The sequence below is a fragment of the Cetorhinus maximus genome, chromosome 6 (assembly GCF_964194155.1).
Source record: "Cetorhinus maximus chromosome 6, sCetMax3.hap1.1, whole genome shotgun sequence".
Lineage (NCBI taxonomy): Eukaryota > Metazoa > Chordata > Chondrichthyes > Lamniformes > Cetorhinidae > Cetorhinus > Cetorhinus maximus.
The window spans coordinates 102,917,092-102,934,058 of record NC_135884.1 but is presented as its reverse complement, the minus strand read 5'-3'; the positions used below and the strand labels follow the sequence as shown (position 1 = coordinate 102,934,058).

Here is a 16,967-nt window from a genome sequence, read left to right as displayed (position 1 = left end):
GGGAGGGACAGAGTCTGACAGGGAGGGACAGAGTCTGACAGGGAGGGACAGAGTCTGACAGGGAGGGACAGAGTCTGACAGGGAGGGACAGAGTCTGACAGGGAGGGACAGAGTCTGACAGGGAGGGACAGAGTCTGACAGGGAGGGACAGAGTCTGACAGGGAGGGACAGAGTCTGACAGGGAGGGACAGAGTCTGACAGGGAGGGACAGAGTCTGACAGGGAGGGACAGAGTCTGACAGGGAGGGACAGAGTGTACAAACATAAAAAAAAAGCAGCAAATAGGGTCAAAAGGGGGAAAAAAAATGGTAAAAAGGCTAAATTAATGGCTCTTTATTTAAATGCACATAGTGTTCGGAACAAAATATATGAATAAACGGCACAAATAGAGGTTAATGAGTATGATCTTATAGCCATTATGGAGACGTGGTTACAAGGAGATCAAAGCTGGGAACTAAATATTCATGGGTATGTGACTTTTCAAATGGACAGTCAGGAAGGAAAGGGTGGTGGGGTAGCTTTGTTAGTACGAGATGGAATATGTACAATAGCAAGAAAGCATCTTGGATCGGAAGATGTAGAATCCATATGGGTGGAGGTAAGAAATAACAAGAGGAAGATGACATTGGTGGGAGTAGTCTATAGGCCCCCTAACAGTAGCTATACTGTAGCACAGAGAATAAATCAGCAGATAACGAGGGCATGTAAAAAAAAGGCAGTACATTAATCATGGGTGACTTTAATCTTAATGTAGATTGGGAAAATCAAACTGGCAGAGGTAGACATGAGCAAGAACTCATGAAGTGTATTCGGACAGTTTCTTAGAACAATATGTTGTGAATCCAACCAAGGATCATGCTGTTTTGGATCTGGTAATATGCAATGAGGCAGGTTTAATAAATGATCTCAGAGTAAAGGATCCCCTAGGAAACGGTGACCATAAAATGGTAGAATTTAGCTTTCAGATTGAGTGTGAGAAACTTGGGTCAGAAACAACCGTGCTAAACTTAAATAAGGGTAATTACAATGGAATGAGGGCAGAGTTGGCTGGAGTGGACTGGGAAAGCAGTTTAACAGAAAAGATGGTTGATGAACAATGGCAGAAAATAGTTCATGATTCTCAACAAAGATATATCCCAGTGAGGAGGAAGGGTTCAAGGAAGGGGGTAAAGCAACCAAGGAAGTTAAGGGCAGTATCAAATTGAAAGAAAAAACATACAATGTGGCAAAGATAAGTGATAAACCAGTGGATTGGGAAGGCTATAAAAGATGACCAAAAAAAAAAAGAAAATAAACTTTTGAGGGTAAACTAGCAAGTAAAATAAAAACGGACAGTAAGAGCTTCCTTAAATATATGAAAAAGCAAGAGAAAGGCCAAAGTGAACATTTGGAGAATGAGGCTGGGGAAATAATAATGGGGAACCAGGAAATTGCAGAAGAGTTAAATAAATACTTTGCTTCAGTCTTCATGGTAGAAGATACTAATAGCATTTCAAAAATACTAAATAATCAAGGGGCAAAAGTTGGAGGTGGGGTGGGAAATAAATACAATAACTTTCACTGGAGGAGAAGTACTAGGGAAACTAATGGGGCTAAAGGATTATAAGTCCCCTGGACCTGATGGGTTGCATCCTAGGATATTAAAGGAAGTAGCTACAGAGATAGTGGGTGCACTGGTAGTAATATTGCAAGAATCCTTAGATTCTGGAAAAGTCCCAGAGGATTGGAGAACAGCCAATATAACACCCTTATTGAAAAAGGGAGGGAGGCAAAAAACAGGTAACTATAGGCCAGTTAATTTAACATCTGTCAATGAGAAAATGTTGCAGTCTATTACAAAGAATGTAATAGCAGAGCATTTAGAAATACATCATCTCATCAAGCAGACATGGCTTCATGAAGGGGAAATCATGCCTAACAAATTTATTAGAATTCTTTGAGGTGGTAACAAGCAAGATAGATAAAGGGGAACCAGCAGACATAATATATTTATTTCCCAAAAGACGCTTGTTAAGGTACCACACATAAGGCTACTTAATAAGATAAGATTGCCCATGGTGTTGGGAAGCATATATTAGCATGGATAGAGGATTGGCTAACTAATAAAAGACAGAGTTGGGGTAAGGTGGGGCAGTTTCAGGATGGCAACTTGTAACTAGTGGAGTGCCACAGGGATCAGTGCTGGGCCTCAATTATTTACAATATATATTAATGACTTAGATGAGGGAAGTGAATGTAGTATCACCAAGTTTGCGGATGACACAAAAATAGGTGCGAAGGCAAGTGGTGAGGATGACACAGAGTCTACAGAGGGACATAGGTTAAGTGAGTGGGTAAAAACTTGGCAGATGGAATATAATGTGGGAAAATGTCAGGTTATGCACTTTGGCAGGAAGAATAGAGGAGCTGAATATTATTTAAATGGAGAATGTGCTGCAGCCTTTGCTGTCTGAGGGATTTAGGAGTCCTTGTGCATGAATCACAGAAAGCTAGCATACAAGTTCAACTGGTAATAGGGAAGGCAAATGGAATGTTGGCCTTTATTTCAAAGGGAATGGAGTATAAAAATAGGGAAGTCTTGCTAAAACTACACAAGGCACTAGTCAGACCACACCTAGAATACTGTGAACAATTTTGGTCCCCTTATCTAAGGAAAAATATACTGGCATCGGAGGCAGTCCAGAGAGGGTTCACTAGGTTGATCCCGGGTATGGAGGGATTTTCTTATGAGGAGCGGTTGAGTAGGTTGAGCCTGTACTCATTGGAGTTTAGAAGAATGAGAGGCGACCTTATTGAAACACAAGATTCTTAGGGGGCTTGACAGGGTAGATGTTGAGAGGTTGTTTCCCCCTGTGGAAGAGAGTCTAGGACCAGAGGGCATAAGATTAAGGGGGCGCCCATTTAAAACAGAGATGAGGAGGAATTTATTTTCTCAGAGGGTAGTGAATCTGTGGAATTCTTCACCACAGGGGGCTGTAGAGGCTGGGCCATTAAGTATATTCAAGGCTGAGATAGACAGATTTTTAATCAGTAAGGGAATCAAGGGTTATGGGGAAAAGGCAGGAAAGTGGAGTTGAGGATTATCAGATCAGCCATGATCTCATTGAATGGCAGAGCAGACCGAGCCAAATGGCCTACTTCTGGTCCTACATCTTATAGTCTAAATTAAATGTTTTGGTTACCAGATGGTAAAATGTATGCAACATTACAGCTGTCAAATTTCTTCACCTTTTTGGATGCTTCTGGGTGTAGAACCTGCCGAACGAGTAGCTGGCCATCAGTACAAAGGCAACAAGAACTCCTCCCAAGTGATTTCAGCTCACTCGACAAAACCTGATTAAACTGAAAAGAAAGAAGTGATTCATGTATTTATTCAGCACATTTATAATGATTCGTTCACACCTTTCTAGAGAACACTGAAAACATTTAAACCACAAAAAGCTGCATTGGCCAACATGCCACAAAGTATCTACTTCCTAAATCATGATCATTCACAGTTTCAGTACTTCCAGAGCATTCGATTGAGTTTGTTCAGGCTGTAGGTGGGTGGGCGGAATGTTACAAATCAAGAGATAACTTTCCTCTCATACCTGTAAACATGTTCCATTTCAAAATAAAACAAAACAAAGCTTACATATTCGAAAGGCATCACAGGTAGCCTGGTACAGTTTAACCAGCATGCCCCAGAACTGGCACAACTTTAGTATTAGCTGCTACTACTATTTATATAGTCCTTTCAATATAATGGAGCGTCCCAAGGCAATTCACAGAATTGCTAACAAAATTTTAACATGTAAGGAGCTATTAAGACAAACGCTCTAAAACTTGATGAAGAGGTAGGTTTTAAACAGCATCTTAAAAAGGAGAAATGAGGTAGAAAGGCAGAAGTAATTCCAGAGTTCAGGGCCTAGACATGAACGCCAGTGGAGTAATCAAAATTGGGCAGAGAAGAGGCCAGCATTGGAGGAGTGCAGAGATCATGGAGGGGAGTTATAGAGGTAGGGCAGGGTGAGACAATAGAGGAGTTTGAAAACAAGAACATTTTTTTTTTAAACGGAGAGGGTGCTGCACCAGGAGCTGCACAAGTTAACATACAGACAGAGTTTTGGGTGTTGAAATTGGTTTGTTCAGTTTGAGGTGGGTGGAGGGGAAGATCAAGAGACAACTCCCATACCTATAGGCACAGTGCATTTTAAAACAAAGTGAAACAGAGTTTACATATCTTTAATAGCCATACATCAAGGACCACTGCATAATTAGCATTAAAGTAGAAATACAGTAAGGTTCTAAAGTGTTAAATCAGCATCAACCATTTTAAAAAAAAACTATTGCACTAAAGGACATCTAAGTGGCAATGTATAGCAAAAGATCTGCACAAAGTTTTGAGATTTGAGAGAGCACCAATTGTTTAAGTGCAAAATAAAGATATATCAAAGCTTGCAAAGAACAATTCCTTATTTAACAGGTCCAGTGCCTGTTGGGGGATGGGAACATAATCTGGCAACATGTCTACACACTATAAAAAAGGGATGTACAAACAGGCTATACCAGCATAGAGAAAAACCAAGAGGCTGTCACTTATTCATTTGTCAAAACTGATGAGAATCAAACTGTTAAAAAAAAGTGTTAGATTTCTCAGACAAAAAGCCACCTACTCACTCAGAGCTGTGCGCACTAATGAACACATTATTTCTTTGATTTCATCAATTGATGACACCCCAATAAAGGAGGTTGAATACCAAAAATTCAAGGTATTTAAACATGCCCCCGAAGATTCATCAAGTTATCAATTTTGAAATTGCTCTAACATCTGCAAAAACATGTCATCCCTTTCATTACATGTTTCAGACCACAAAGCACTGAACCTGAAGTGTCCTCCCCTAGTAATTATGGGTGGCTCCAGGAAGTCTGCAAACATCAAGTGGTTTGCACTGATGGCAGGACCAGAATGACAATCACCTGCATCATGAATACAACACCACAAATGTCATTCAGTGATTCCACCAACTGGATCTTTATTAAAGAATTAAACTCGGGTTAAAAAAGGAAAACAATATATGCTCAGACAGCTTAAATTTAGCTTAAAAAACCTGACCCAGTTGGGAAAGGGTTAAAAGGAAATACATAAAGTTTCAGAAGTGGAAATACTAGTTTGGCAGCTTTCTGTCATTGCCCGGACCACAAGGCAGAATAACATGTTCGACCACTTAAAAAAGACAACTAATCTCGCATCAGCCATGCACACCACAATCCAACATCTCAAATGCTCAGATTACTCCTAGTTCAAAACACTTCTGTATGAACAAAACTTGTTACAAACAAGCAGACTGTTTGGAAAAAAAACAATATTAATTCAAAAGACCTACAGGCACAGTTTAACATTCAAATATACTTCAGCATTTTCATGCAAGTTAATGGAATTATCTAGTTAATGCCCATTCTTGATTAATTATCTACCTAAACAACAATAATGTTTTTTTTAAAACAGTCATTTAACTCAGATTTCACCGCCAGACACAGAAACCTTTAAGCTGCCTCCCTCAGGTGTCAGCTATAGCTCAGTTGGTAGGACTTACCCTCTTCAGTCAGGCGGTTTTGTACTCAAATTTCATTCCAGGATTTGAATATAAAAATCTAGGGTGACACTCCAGTGCAGTACTGAGAGAGTGCTGCACTCAGAGGTACCATCTTTCAGAATATACAAGACTGTCTGATTTCTGAGGTTGGTATAAAACATCCTGCAATGCTGCATTAAAGAAGAGCCGGGGAGATATCCCCAGTGTCCTGGCCAGTGTTTGTCACTCAATCAACATTACTAAGGCAGATTATCTGGTTATTATTACAGTGCTGTTTGTGGGAGTTTGCTGTGCACAAAATTGGCTTTCACGTTTCCTACTACAAAGGTGACTACACTTCAAAAGTCCTTCATCAACTGTAACATGCTTTGGGATGTCCCAAGGTCATAAAAAAGTGTTATATAAACACAAGTTGTATTTAAAAAGCAGCAGGACCTTGTCTATTGTTCAGGTTACTACTGGCCCACAATTAGAATTTTTAAAATAGTTATCTGGTTAAATAAATAAGTAGTGGTCAACCGTATAATAGAGATCTAAATGTCAATCTCTTCCAAGTTGCTGATATCACCAGACCCATGGTGGGGGACAGGGAAACAGAGGAAAATCTCCACATGCACTGTTCAGGATCTCTGATTTTAAGTGATTACCTGAGGTCACAGGAAAACTAAAATAGTGCATGTAAAATACTTCAATTTCTCCTATCACTTATGTAATAAAAAATGTTCCAAAATGTCTATAGACAGAGACAATTCCACTAACTGACTTGTCAAAGATTGAAAGCAACAAAGTTAAATATTCAATAGATTTTGTTGAAAACTACAATGGCTACAAACATTCTTTTTTTACTATAATAGCCATTTAGGGGGCTTTTCCAGCAAGCGAGGGAAACAAGGACAATTTCAGAAATAAAATGTTAAGAAAAGGATTTGTAAACATATAAAGAGAGGGTATTTGACTCGAAAGTCAATTTATTTTTCTTTCCCAACACTGCACCCTGCAGTGGCTGAAGCTGCTAAACTGCTTTTTTGTGTTCTCCCAAAAAAGAGTCACAAACAAGTAAGAGAGAAAAAACACAGACAACACGGGGGTAAAAAAAAATCAGACACAAGGATGGTGTTGATTTACACAGGCTAGTTGGCCTTCAGAAAGTAAAAAGGGCAGGCTAGTGTTTGGGGGTGAAACTCCCAACCTCTCAGCAGACCTCAATTTTATTCTTTTTTCTCATTACAGATGCTGACAAATCTGTTGTGCATTTCCAATAGGAATACAAGTAGGCCATAAAGCCCTTCAAGCCTGTACAACCATTCACCTCAACTCCACTCCATTTGCCATCCTTTAAAAGCAGATTCTCTACAGTCATTAACCCAAGACCTGCTTGAAACATGAAAATGTACCAAACATTAGGCCTATTTCCAAAACTTCTTATCCATTGCCTCATTAGATTTTCAAATCTGGGGTCCCACCGAGCTGGGTTCCACAGAGAGATCCCTGAGGCTGTGGAAGAGAAGAGATCACTTCCTGGAATCAGAGGCAGTGTACAACAAAAGCCTCCAGACTGTAAGAGTTGTCAAAATGTCAGACTGGCTGGTTTAATGGACACTGTGACAATAATACTTTTCCTTTGGGTAGATGCCACTTGTTTTTGGACATTAAGTCAAGGACTCCTAGACAGTGACTTATTGACAGGGGAGGGTTTCCCAATCCCCAGCATTAAAATGTTTGAAAGTCAAAAAAAAAACAATGATATATACGTGGCAACACCCCCGTAGAAAAATGAGTGCCAGTGCAAAAATATTTGTTCGTTTGTTTAACTTGAACCTATCACATTCGTTCAGCTAGGTTTAGGTAGTTATTGAAGTGAGCGATGAAAGGAACAGAAACCAAACGTTTGGGGCGGGGGAGGGGAGGAGGGAACTGGCACCGATTAAATAGAGGGATAACAATATATCTATTTATCTCCAACTGAAACAGCAAACCTCGTTACCGCTAAATGTTGCTATCCACAGACACGTGCTATCTGCACATACAATATAAAGGGAAATCTGCTACATCAATGAACTGTAGATTTTCGATCTCCAATAAACCTTTGGATTTCTGAGTCTGAAATAGGGGTTTTGTTGCGATTTTAAATAATTATAGATGGTTACATTCCATTCCTTTAAAGCTCAACTTTCGGTTTGTTCGCCACATTCTATAGTGAGCCGTGTTCAACAAACAACTGATAAGGACTTTCCTTTTACTGTACTGGTTACATGTACAAATGAGAACTAAAAGGAAAGGACCAAACCTCCCGCCTCCCAATTCCTAGACTCCAAAGTTTTTTTTGTCCACGGCTAAAATTAATTTCAATTTACCCAAGGTTACATTTACACCCAAAGGGGTGTTTTATTTTGTGTCTCCTTAATTTAAATTCTGTTGAAACAAAATCTCAGGTGTGAACAGCTTGAACCTTGTTGCTTGCAAACTCAAATTTGAATAAAGTTTAAAAACAACTTAAAATGGAAAAGATCCCCCCCATTCCCAAACAGCTGTGTGCATTCAGCATTCAGCTCAGATCAGTCACAGGTGAATACAGTTCAACATGGGCCAATTAAGCTTAACAAACTACCAGTCTGTCACTGAGTTTAAACAGAGAGCCGAGGTCTCTATATCCAAACAGTTCCGGGTCTTGAAATCCAAGTTCTGATATAAAACACGAACTAAAACTTTCCCAACTGGTTAAAGTGTGTTATTATTTGTTACATCATGTGTCTTATAATCCATTTAATATGCTTCAGGTATAACTAAAAGCCGGCATTTCTGGAGCTGGGTGAAGTAAGTGGTTAAGACAAGTTTCCTTCAGGATTCAGGTGGGTCACTCCCAGGAGCGGAGCTGCTTCCTGGATTTGAGCAACAGGTCTCGATGACGCTTGTCATCTCAGGCTTTATTCCCCCTACCCCACCCGGTCTGCTCACACTCGGTGCGTGTTTTCACTCCGAACCTTGCCTTCTGAGATTTATTCGCCTGTAAACTCTCCCCCCACCCCACCAAAAAAAGTCGGAGAGCAGACTCACCTGCTCAAGGACTCGATCAAGCGGTTCTGCCTTGCCGATCTCCTCCGGGTTAACGCCTATCTCCTCCTTACACTGCTCACTCAATTCCAGGCTGTCGGCTTTCACCAAGACTTTGTGGACTTCACCCACCTGTTAAAAGCAGGAACAGGGGCAGCAATGTTCCATGAAACAAATCGCTCACAACACACTATACAAGGAGCAAGTGTTCACCAGTGTGGAGAGGTTTGTGTACAAATCAAAAGACAGAAGACACAAACACACGAGAAAAAAAATACAGGTCGATTGCATACCTTCCTGTTGTGCAGATCCACAACTTGCCACACCAAGAGAACTAGTTCCCTTTCATCCGAACCAAGTTTAGCCCCATTTGCACCAGCTGTTGCCCCATACAAAACCACCAGAGAATCGTGCGAAGCCGTCATGACGAAGAACTACAATAAGCAAAGGTTCAAACACACAAAAAAAAACAAGAAAAGTGTTCACCTTTCGAGTGATCACCTCTACCGGTCTTAAAGAAAGAAATAAAAAGGAAGGGAAGATAAGAAAGTCTCTTTTCTCACACAACAAAAGTAGCTCCTCTAGGTCTACCTGATCACAAGGTGTTTGTGGATTTGATCGTTCACAAGGCGAAACTGGTAAAGCTTGTCTCTTTCACTCTGACATAGGGAACACGATGGCTGCTCTCTGTCCTCATTTACCTGCCTACCGCTCAGACCATGTGACAAGCAAAGCAGCAATCACTAGGGAGATTCCATTGGCTTATTACAAACAAGAAAACAGGGACGTGGCATTGCATGCAATGGAACAGCCCAATCCGGCGTTTCACCTTTTACTGGGTGGAGAATCGAAAAAAAAACTGAACGCATCACCTTTATCACTTTACTTGAAAGATTTCTTCTGTAGGCTAACCACTGGCTTGATTAGTAGAGCAGGTCACTTTTGATATTTAAAATATGTCAGTATATACTAGACACTCAGTTGTTCAAAGTATCAATTATTGTGAAGAGACAATTGCCTCCTTTTGATCTATAGTAACAATATCATCAACCCCATTTTGGGCCGTTTTATAGTTTTCATGTTTCTAAGACTTTATATTTTGGAATCTCTGAAGTTAACAAACTTTAGGAAGTTTATTGTTGAGTTTTTTATAGGTTTATTTCAAATGCCGTGTGGCACTAACATTCTATTACTGGTAGGGTTTTTAAATGAGAGGCTGTACTCTGGCTCTGGGTCAAGGTTGTCGGTTTAAAAGGCAATGTAATCTGACGCCCCAGTGTCCGAGGCGTCAACCTTCTGATGAGACATTAAACTGATGAACTTGGAGTTCTCCAAAACTTGAAGACTTGTCACCTCGGGTAAAGATTTCGTGGAGATATTGGCTGAACAAGGAGTTCTCCTGGTTAACAAGTTTAAACCAATCAACACCAAGAAAAACAGATTAACTGACCACTCGCCTCAGTTGTGCTTGTCAATGGCCACTGGGCCAAAATAAGATACTGGCCCAGACTGCCCACTGAATGCTCAGTAAAATGTTTCCGTGGGACCTGTGCACATGAAGTATTTACATTAATTACGAATGGAAAAGCAGCATTCTAGTTATCACAATTTACTTGTTTAATCATAAATATAATTTAATATTGGCTTGTTGACTTAATTTCGAGCCGGTTTCTTAAGAAATTCCGGACATTTTAATTAATCGAGGTGCCTTACACTTGGTGGATATTTTGGAATAGTTCTGCTGAAAATGATATCCAATTCCCTGAATTCAGAGGAAGCTATTTGTTTGACATTAGTCTGTGGCGGTCTACAAAGCCAATGAAAAAGCCGATCGGCCTCCCAACAACATGATAACTGTTTCATTATGGTCATACTTTTCGTGTTATTTTCCATCAGATCCTTAAAGCAAAGTTGTAGTACAGTCATCTTCATCAGCGCATCTTTAAGGCAGACTCGCAATTGACAACTAAAGACAGGTTATTTGGAAGCAAGTCCTTCTGGTTATTAAATAGTGATTAAGGATTAGATTTAATTTCAGATTCACTTTTTCTATCAAAAAAGGAGACAACTGGTTATAAAGATGTATTTGACATAATGGCAGGTTGCAAGTCAGTATTTTTGCAAAATTATATTTGGTTATCAACATACTTAACAGAATATACTTTATAAATATTATGGAATCATGGCTTGCAAATTATTTTATTGAAATTCAAATAAAAGTAATTCATAATATTGTATCTTCAAAATTCTAGATGCGTTCCTAATGTGTTGCGCTTAATATATTAACATTAACGGACATTTTATTGTATTTCGTTACAATAAAATTCGTATGGACATTCTTACTTCTGCTGTTGGACTCTGAATTGGAATTGCAGAAATGAGTATGTCCAGTCTAATGTTTTCCTATTTAATGTATGGAACTGCTGGTGACTGGAAGAGGCTTGCGTTACTCCTTTGGAATGAAATCAGTGATAATAGGATTTACTTCCGCATAGTGTGGGCTGAACACGTGCTCCGGCCTGTGGCTGACTCGGTTAAACAATAACCAGGTCTATCTGCCGTTCACCCAGGACAAATACCCAGCGGACTGGCTACTGTAAACACGGTGGGACCGCACTTCTAAGGGCCACCTGAAACTCCTCAATAGGAAACCCACTCGGAAACAAAAATGCTCCAAGTGACTATCCAGTCAGAAAGGAGCCTGCATTTGGGAATCTTACATTAGCACCTTAACAGCACTCGACAGGTTTGTTTGTTTTAAGGAATTTCATTGCAACCGCCCAGATCACCATGGGATTCCCATAGAAACGGCGCCACGCCTTCAGAACAAATCTGTGTACAGTAGCAATCATTGCATCAGACCACATTGTATGACCCTTACAGTGTAAACTCCGGTAACACTTCCCGCTTAAGGCAACTTGAAAATATCCACCGCACTCTTAGCGTTTACTGCAATTTCACTCTTATTAACTCGTGGTAAGAACTGAGTTCGTTTTTGCCAGGAATTCCTAACCCGTGAAAGATTTCATTTGAGATAAAGGGTGGTTGGTGCAAATAATGATTAACCAGTCTGAACTTGACGGTTCTTAAATAAAACAGGCGGGTGGAAAAGCTTTTGTTTGAAGCTAACTAGAATCAAAGCAAGCTTTATGACTTGAGACAGGAGCTAGAAGCATCCGTGTGAAAACTTTTTTTTAAAGGAAACAACGTGTTGACTGTATTGATTTATTCACGAATTCTCCAGCATTTCTGGGTAAATCTTTGAGTGACGGAATTAATTCTGTCATCTCACCAGAGGTCAGAGTGCTAGCCAACCAGAGCGGCACTGTTGGTTTTCCGACGAACCCTGTATTGACGAGGTTGTAACACGCAGAATGTAAACCGACAAGGACATGTTGAAGATCTTCAGTCAAAGGGACATGTACCGCTCAGCTGCTCTTCATTACACGTCGTGTGCGTATTCCACCGAAAATTCACTGCAAAGAGAATAAAGCCTCCAGTCAAAAGTGAAAGTCCTGAATAGCTGAATGACCTTAAAAAACGAAAATGCTTGATAAAGTTGCAGTAGGTGCAGTAAACGTATTTACAGCCTCCTGGAGCAAAGGTCGACTACTGTTCGTTACATTTGCTATTGATTTAATTCCCTAATTTCCGACCTGTCAGCAGTGGTGGCTGGTTTTATGTTTCTTCCATTAAATCTTTTGAGTGTTGCACGTGTTATTTTAAATGGACAAAATGCATATATTTTAGTGGATTTTGTTATGTTCTTCCCACTTGTGCCATGCAGATTTTCCAAATTGTGTAGAGAGGTTCGGTGGGGGGAGTTGGCAGGATGGGAGAGGTGTGCACCTGAATCCTCTCAATACAGAAAGGGCCCCTGGAATACTTAATGTTTTTCTGATCTCACCCCCTTCAGGCCTTCACCCCTTCTGGGGTGCCTGGTTTTCTTGGGCAGCAGCACAGCCTGGATGTTGGGCAGGACCCCACCCTGGGCTATGGTAACCCCTCTCAGCAGCCTGCTGAGCGGATAGCGAGCCGCAGGTGATGAGGGATGATGTGAGTCTTCCTGTTGTCCCGGGCCACGTTGCCCGCCAGCTCAAGGGATCAGGTACTCGAGGATGGCGGCCAGGTCGATGGGGGCTCCGGCCCCAATATGCTCGGCATAGTGACCCTCACGCAGCAGCCGGTGCATATGGCTGAAGGGGAACTGGAGACCAGTTCTGGAAGAGCAAGTCTTAGCCTTGGCGCACCCTCTTCCTCCAGTTTTACCACGATCGGACATCTTGTTATCCCTGCTGAAAATTTTCACCAATACTTGACAATGAGCTACTAATCCACTTACTTTAATTTTGTTAAAAGCTATTTTTAAAAATTTGTTACAATCAGCTATATTTACTTCAGCTGTGAGGTTGACAATGAAAATGAGAGTTGTCTGGAATGTATTATGCCTTCATCCTTTGTAATTACATATTCAAATTCCATTGAATCATTGTTGATTGAATTCTATCAAGTGGAGAAGGGTAAGTAATTTTTGTGTTCATATTTTAATACCATAATGTTTTAAAACAAAAACGACTTTTGCTTTATCTGTTTGGAGCAAACTTTCCCAAGCTTAATCCTGCACTAAATATGATGTGCAAAATTCAGCATAGTTTTCAGATTAACCTACATAATTGTATATGTTTATCACATCTGATAAAAAAAGGCAACAGTCCAATCTTGCACTTTGCCAATTTTATTACAGTTTTGATCAAACAAGATTCAATACTTTGCAATATGGAATTAAAGTATTTTCTTAATCGAACTGTCAATTTACAGATGTAAATAAAGAGTAATTCAGGCACTGTATAATGATAGGCATCATAGCATCTCTCCATGTTCACCTGTTGTGTTCTGTTCGTAGTACACATATTGGCTAGTCAATGCAATGCATTTAATACAGGCGTTTAAACCAAATATATGTACCACATAGAGCTACCTTGTGATTGGGAGATCATTTTCCCTTACTACCTTGAATACTGAATTAGTCTTGTGATATAAAGATCCTACTGATAGAGTGATAGAACCTGATGCAGACAAATATACCCACATTGATACTGACTTTGATAATGTATACATTCTCACAGGAGATCTTGTGGTGGAATGGGTAGTGTCCCTGCCTCTGAGCCAGACACTCCAGGTTCAAGTTCCACCAAGGACTTGATGGCCAAGGAAGGTGTGTTCATAATGTAGCCAAACAGGTTGAGTATCAACCCCGCAAATCCACCCAACACACACAAGAGGAAGAGAGATTCTTGATCAACCATTTAATGGAAAGAAAGGAAATGGAAAGCCTCTTCCATAGTCGACGTGCATGTAAATGTGTATGTTGCCACAGCAACTTGGATTCCCTGAGTGAACTGTAACACACCACCACCACATTCTAGCAGACTGGCACCACCAGACATGGCATTTCAGTCCTGGCACTAGCGATGTTGAATTGAGTTGAATGCCTGACTTTATTCACGTAAGTTCATATCTATTCAAACATATGTTATGGAAGCTTGCTGCATAAATGTAATAGGATCCATGCAATTAGGAAAGTAGAGTTATTAAATGCAGAATTTGTATATTATCAAAATTAAATTGAAGTGAGACTTCAATTTACATTTCTAACTCAGAAATTGAAGTTATTAAGATTGCAATGTTGGGAAAAGACAGTCTAGATTTAATTTCATGATAGTAATACTAATTGGCACTAAGCACAAGAATTGGAACTAAGGCTTTTGATAAGGTCCCACACAGATAGTAAGCAAAATTAGAGCTCAATTGATTGGGGGAAATATACTGACGTGGATTGAGGATTGGTTAATGGACTGAAAACACAGTAGGGATAAACAGATCATCCTCAGGTTAGCAAGATGTGACTGCGGGGTACCGCAAGGATCAGCGCTTGGGCCCCAGCTATTTACAATCTATATCAATGATTGCACAATAGAGAGGGATGACCTAAGTTCAAGAAACCAGGATGTGGAAACAGTTTGGATAGAGATGGGAAATAGTAGAGGCAAGAAGTCACTTGTGGGAGTTGTGTACAGGCCCCCTAACAGTAACCACATGGTAGGGTTGAGCATAAAGAAAGAAATAATTGGAGCTTGTCAGAAAGGTATAGTGATAATCATGGGAGATTTTAATTCTGGAAAAGTCAGATGGGCAAAGGTAGCCTAGATGAGGAGTACATTGAATGTTTTCAGGATAGTTTCTTAGAACAGCATGTTCTGGAGCCAACCAGAGAACAAGCTACACTAGACCTGGTATTGTGCAATGAGGTCAGAGTAATTAATGATCTCAGTGAAGACAGCAACTATAATATAATTGAATTTTACATTCAGTTTGAGGGAGAGAGGAATGGGTCTGAGACTAAGTTTTAAAACTTGAATAAGGGCAATTATGAGGGCATGAAAGCCTTCACTGTGAGATCATTAATTACTCCAACCTCATTGCACAATACCAGGTCTAGTGTAGCCTGCTCTCCGGTTGGCTCCAGAACATGCTGTTCTAAGAAACTATCCTGAAAACATTCAACGTACTCCTCATCTAGGCTATCTTTGCCCATCAGACTTTTCAAGAATTAAAATCTCCCAAGATTATTGCCGTACCTTTCTGAAAGGCTCCAATTATTTCTTCTTATATGCTCAACCCTACCATGTGGTTACTGTTAGGGGGCCTAATTGGCAAATTAGGTTAAGGGATAGGTCAATAGAAATTCAGTGGCTAATATTTAAGAGGATGTTTCAAAATGCATGGAATAGATACATCCCAAAGAGTAAGAAAAGGTCCAAGGGATGGACACACCATCCGTGATTAACTAGAAAGGTTAAAGATAGTGTCAAACTTAAAGAAAAAGCATATAATTGTGCAAATATAGGTGGATGGCCAGAAGATAAGGAACAACAAAGAATGACTAAAAGATTAATAAGGAGGGAAAAATTAGAGTATGAGAGAAAGCTAGCCAGAGATATAAAAACAGATAGTAAGAGTTTCTATAAATATTTTAGAAAGAAGAGTTAACAAAGTGAGTATTGGTTCTACAGAACTGATAATAATGACATAAGAAATAAGAGCAGGAGTAAGCCATTCAGCCTCTCAAGCCTACTCTGCCATTCAATAAGATCATGGTTGATCTGCCCCAGGCCTCAACTCTTCTTTTGTGCCAGCTCCTCATAGCCCTCAACTCCCCAATGTTTCAAAAATGTATCCACCTCCTCTTTAAGTACTTTCAGTGATCTAGCCTCCAAAACTGAGGTAGAGAATTCCAGACATTCACTACCCTCTAAAAGAAGAAATTCCTTCACATCTCAGTTACAGAATAAGGGGACACTTATTTAAAACTATGTCCCCTAGTTCAAGATTCCTCCACTAGTGGAAAACCTTCTCAGCATCTACCCCATCAAGCCCCCTTGGGATCTTGTACATTTCAATAAGATCACCCCTCACTCATCTAAACTCTAATGAATAAAGGCCAAACCTGTTTAGCCATTCCTGATAAGTCAACCCCTTCATCCCAGGAATCAGCCCAGTGAATCTCTTTTGAACTGCCTCCAATGCAAATATATCCATTCTTAAATTCACAATAAGAGTTTGTGGTGGAAGAATTAACCCAGGCAGGTATCTTGGTTAAAGCTGGTTTATTTCCAAGACAACTCCTCAGTGCTAGTAGCTTCCACACAAAGTGTTCCAGCTGTAACTTTTTATTCTATTCAGTTGGGATAATTAATGTCCATCACCTCTTTAACTACCAATTGGTTTTATCAAGATGATTGCCATATTAACAGATTCCCCTCTTTTCTAATTAAAACTAAAAAAACTTGAACACTTTTTTAAACAAACAGAAGGAAATAATGTCATGTATTTCCAAGTCTATAATTCCCATATTTCTTTTACCACATATGCGCACAATTATAAAACAAAAACAATTTTTTTCACTGCATCATTATAAGACACCCCTCTTTCAACATCTCCTTTAAGCTGGCTAGGTCTATTCGTAGTCTTTTTTCTGTGACACTTTTTGTGGAATGAACATTGTCCCAAACAGACCGGTTATCAACATAACATTCTATGGGCAAACTTTTCCCACATAGCCTCTTATATAATATTTCTGTCAATATATTGGACAAGTAAACCCCTATATCTAATGCCTCTACTAAGGCTAATGTTTCAGCAGCTAAGGTGCTTTTCGTTATCCTTTTTATTTTCTTGGCCTCCCAAGCCAGTGGGCAACATTCATCATTCTTTCCCACCAAGAATATGATGAACCCTGCTGTGCTAGAGTACTGTGTTGGAAGATTGGCATGTGAAGCAT

General features: G+C 39.9%; 1 protein-coding gene and 1 pseudogene across 6 annotated transcripts in view; both read right to left on the bottom strand.

Annotated features, from left to right (window-relative positions):
* esrp2 (epithelial splicing regulatory protein 2) overlaps positions 1–9,389 on the bottom strand; it is a 35,420-nt gene extending 26,031 nt beyond the window's left edge. The window contains exons 1-4 of one of the 6 annotated variants that reach the window (XM_078544221.1): positions 9,190–9,383; positions 8,920–9,060; positions 8,630–8,758; positions 3,228–3,341 (exon numbers count right to left, since the gene is read on the bottom strand). In XM_078544221.1, coding sequence (XP_078400347.1) covers positions 3,228–3,341; positions 8,630–8,758; positions 8,920–9,051 — 375 coding nt within the window. In that variant the 5' untranslated portion in view covers positions 9,052–9,060; positions 9,190–9,383. Of the gene's footprint in view, positions 1–3,227; positions 3,342–8,629; positions 8,759–8,919 lie in introns of all 6 variants that reach the window. The other 5 variants (XM_078544220.1, XM_078544224.1, XM_078544225.1 and 2 more) reach the window with 5 other exon arrangements.
* Positions 9,390–12,512: 3,123 nt separating this feature from the next.
* LOC144682306 (histone H2A-like) lies at positions 12,513–12,963 on the bottom strand (annotated as a pseudogene).
* Between the last annotated feature and the right edge of the window lie 4,004 nt (positions 12,964–16,967).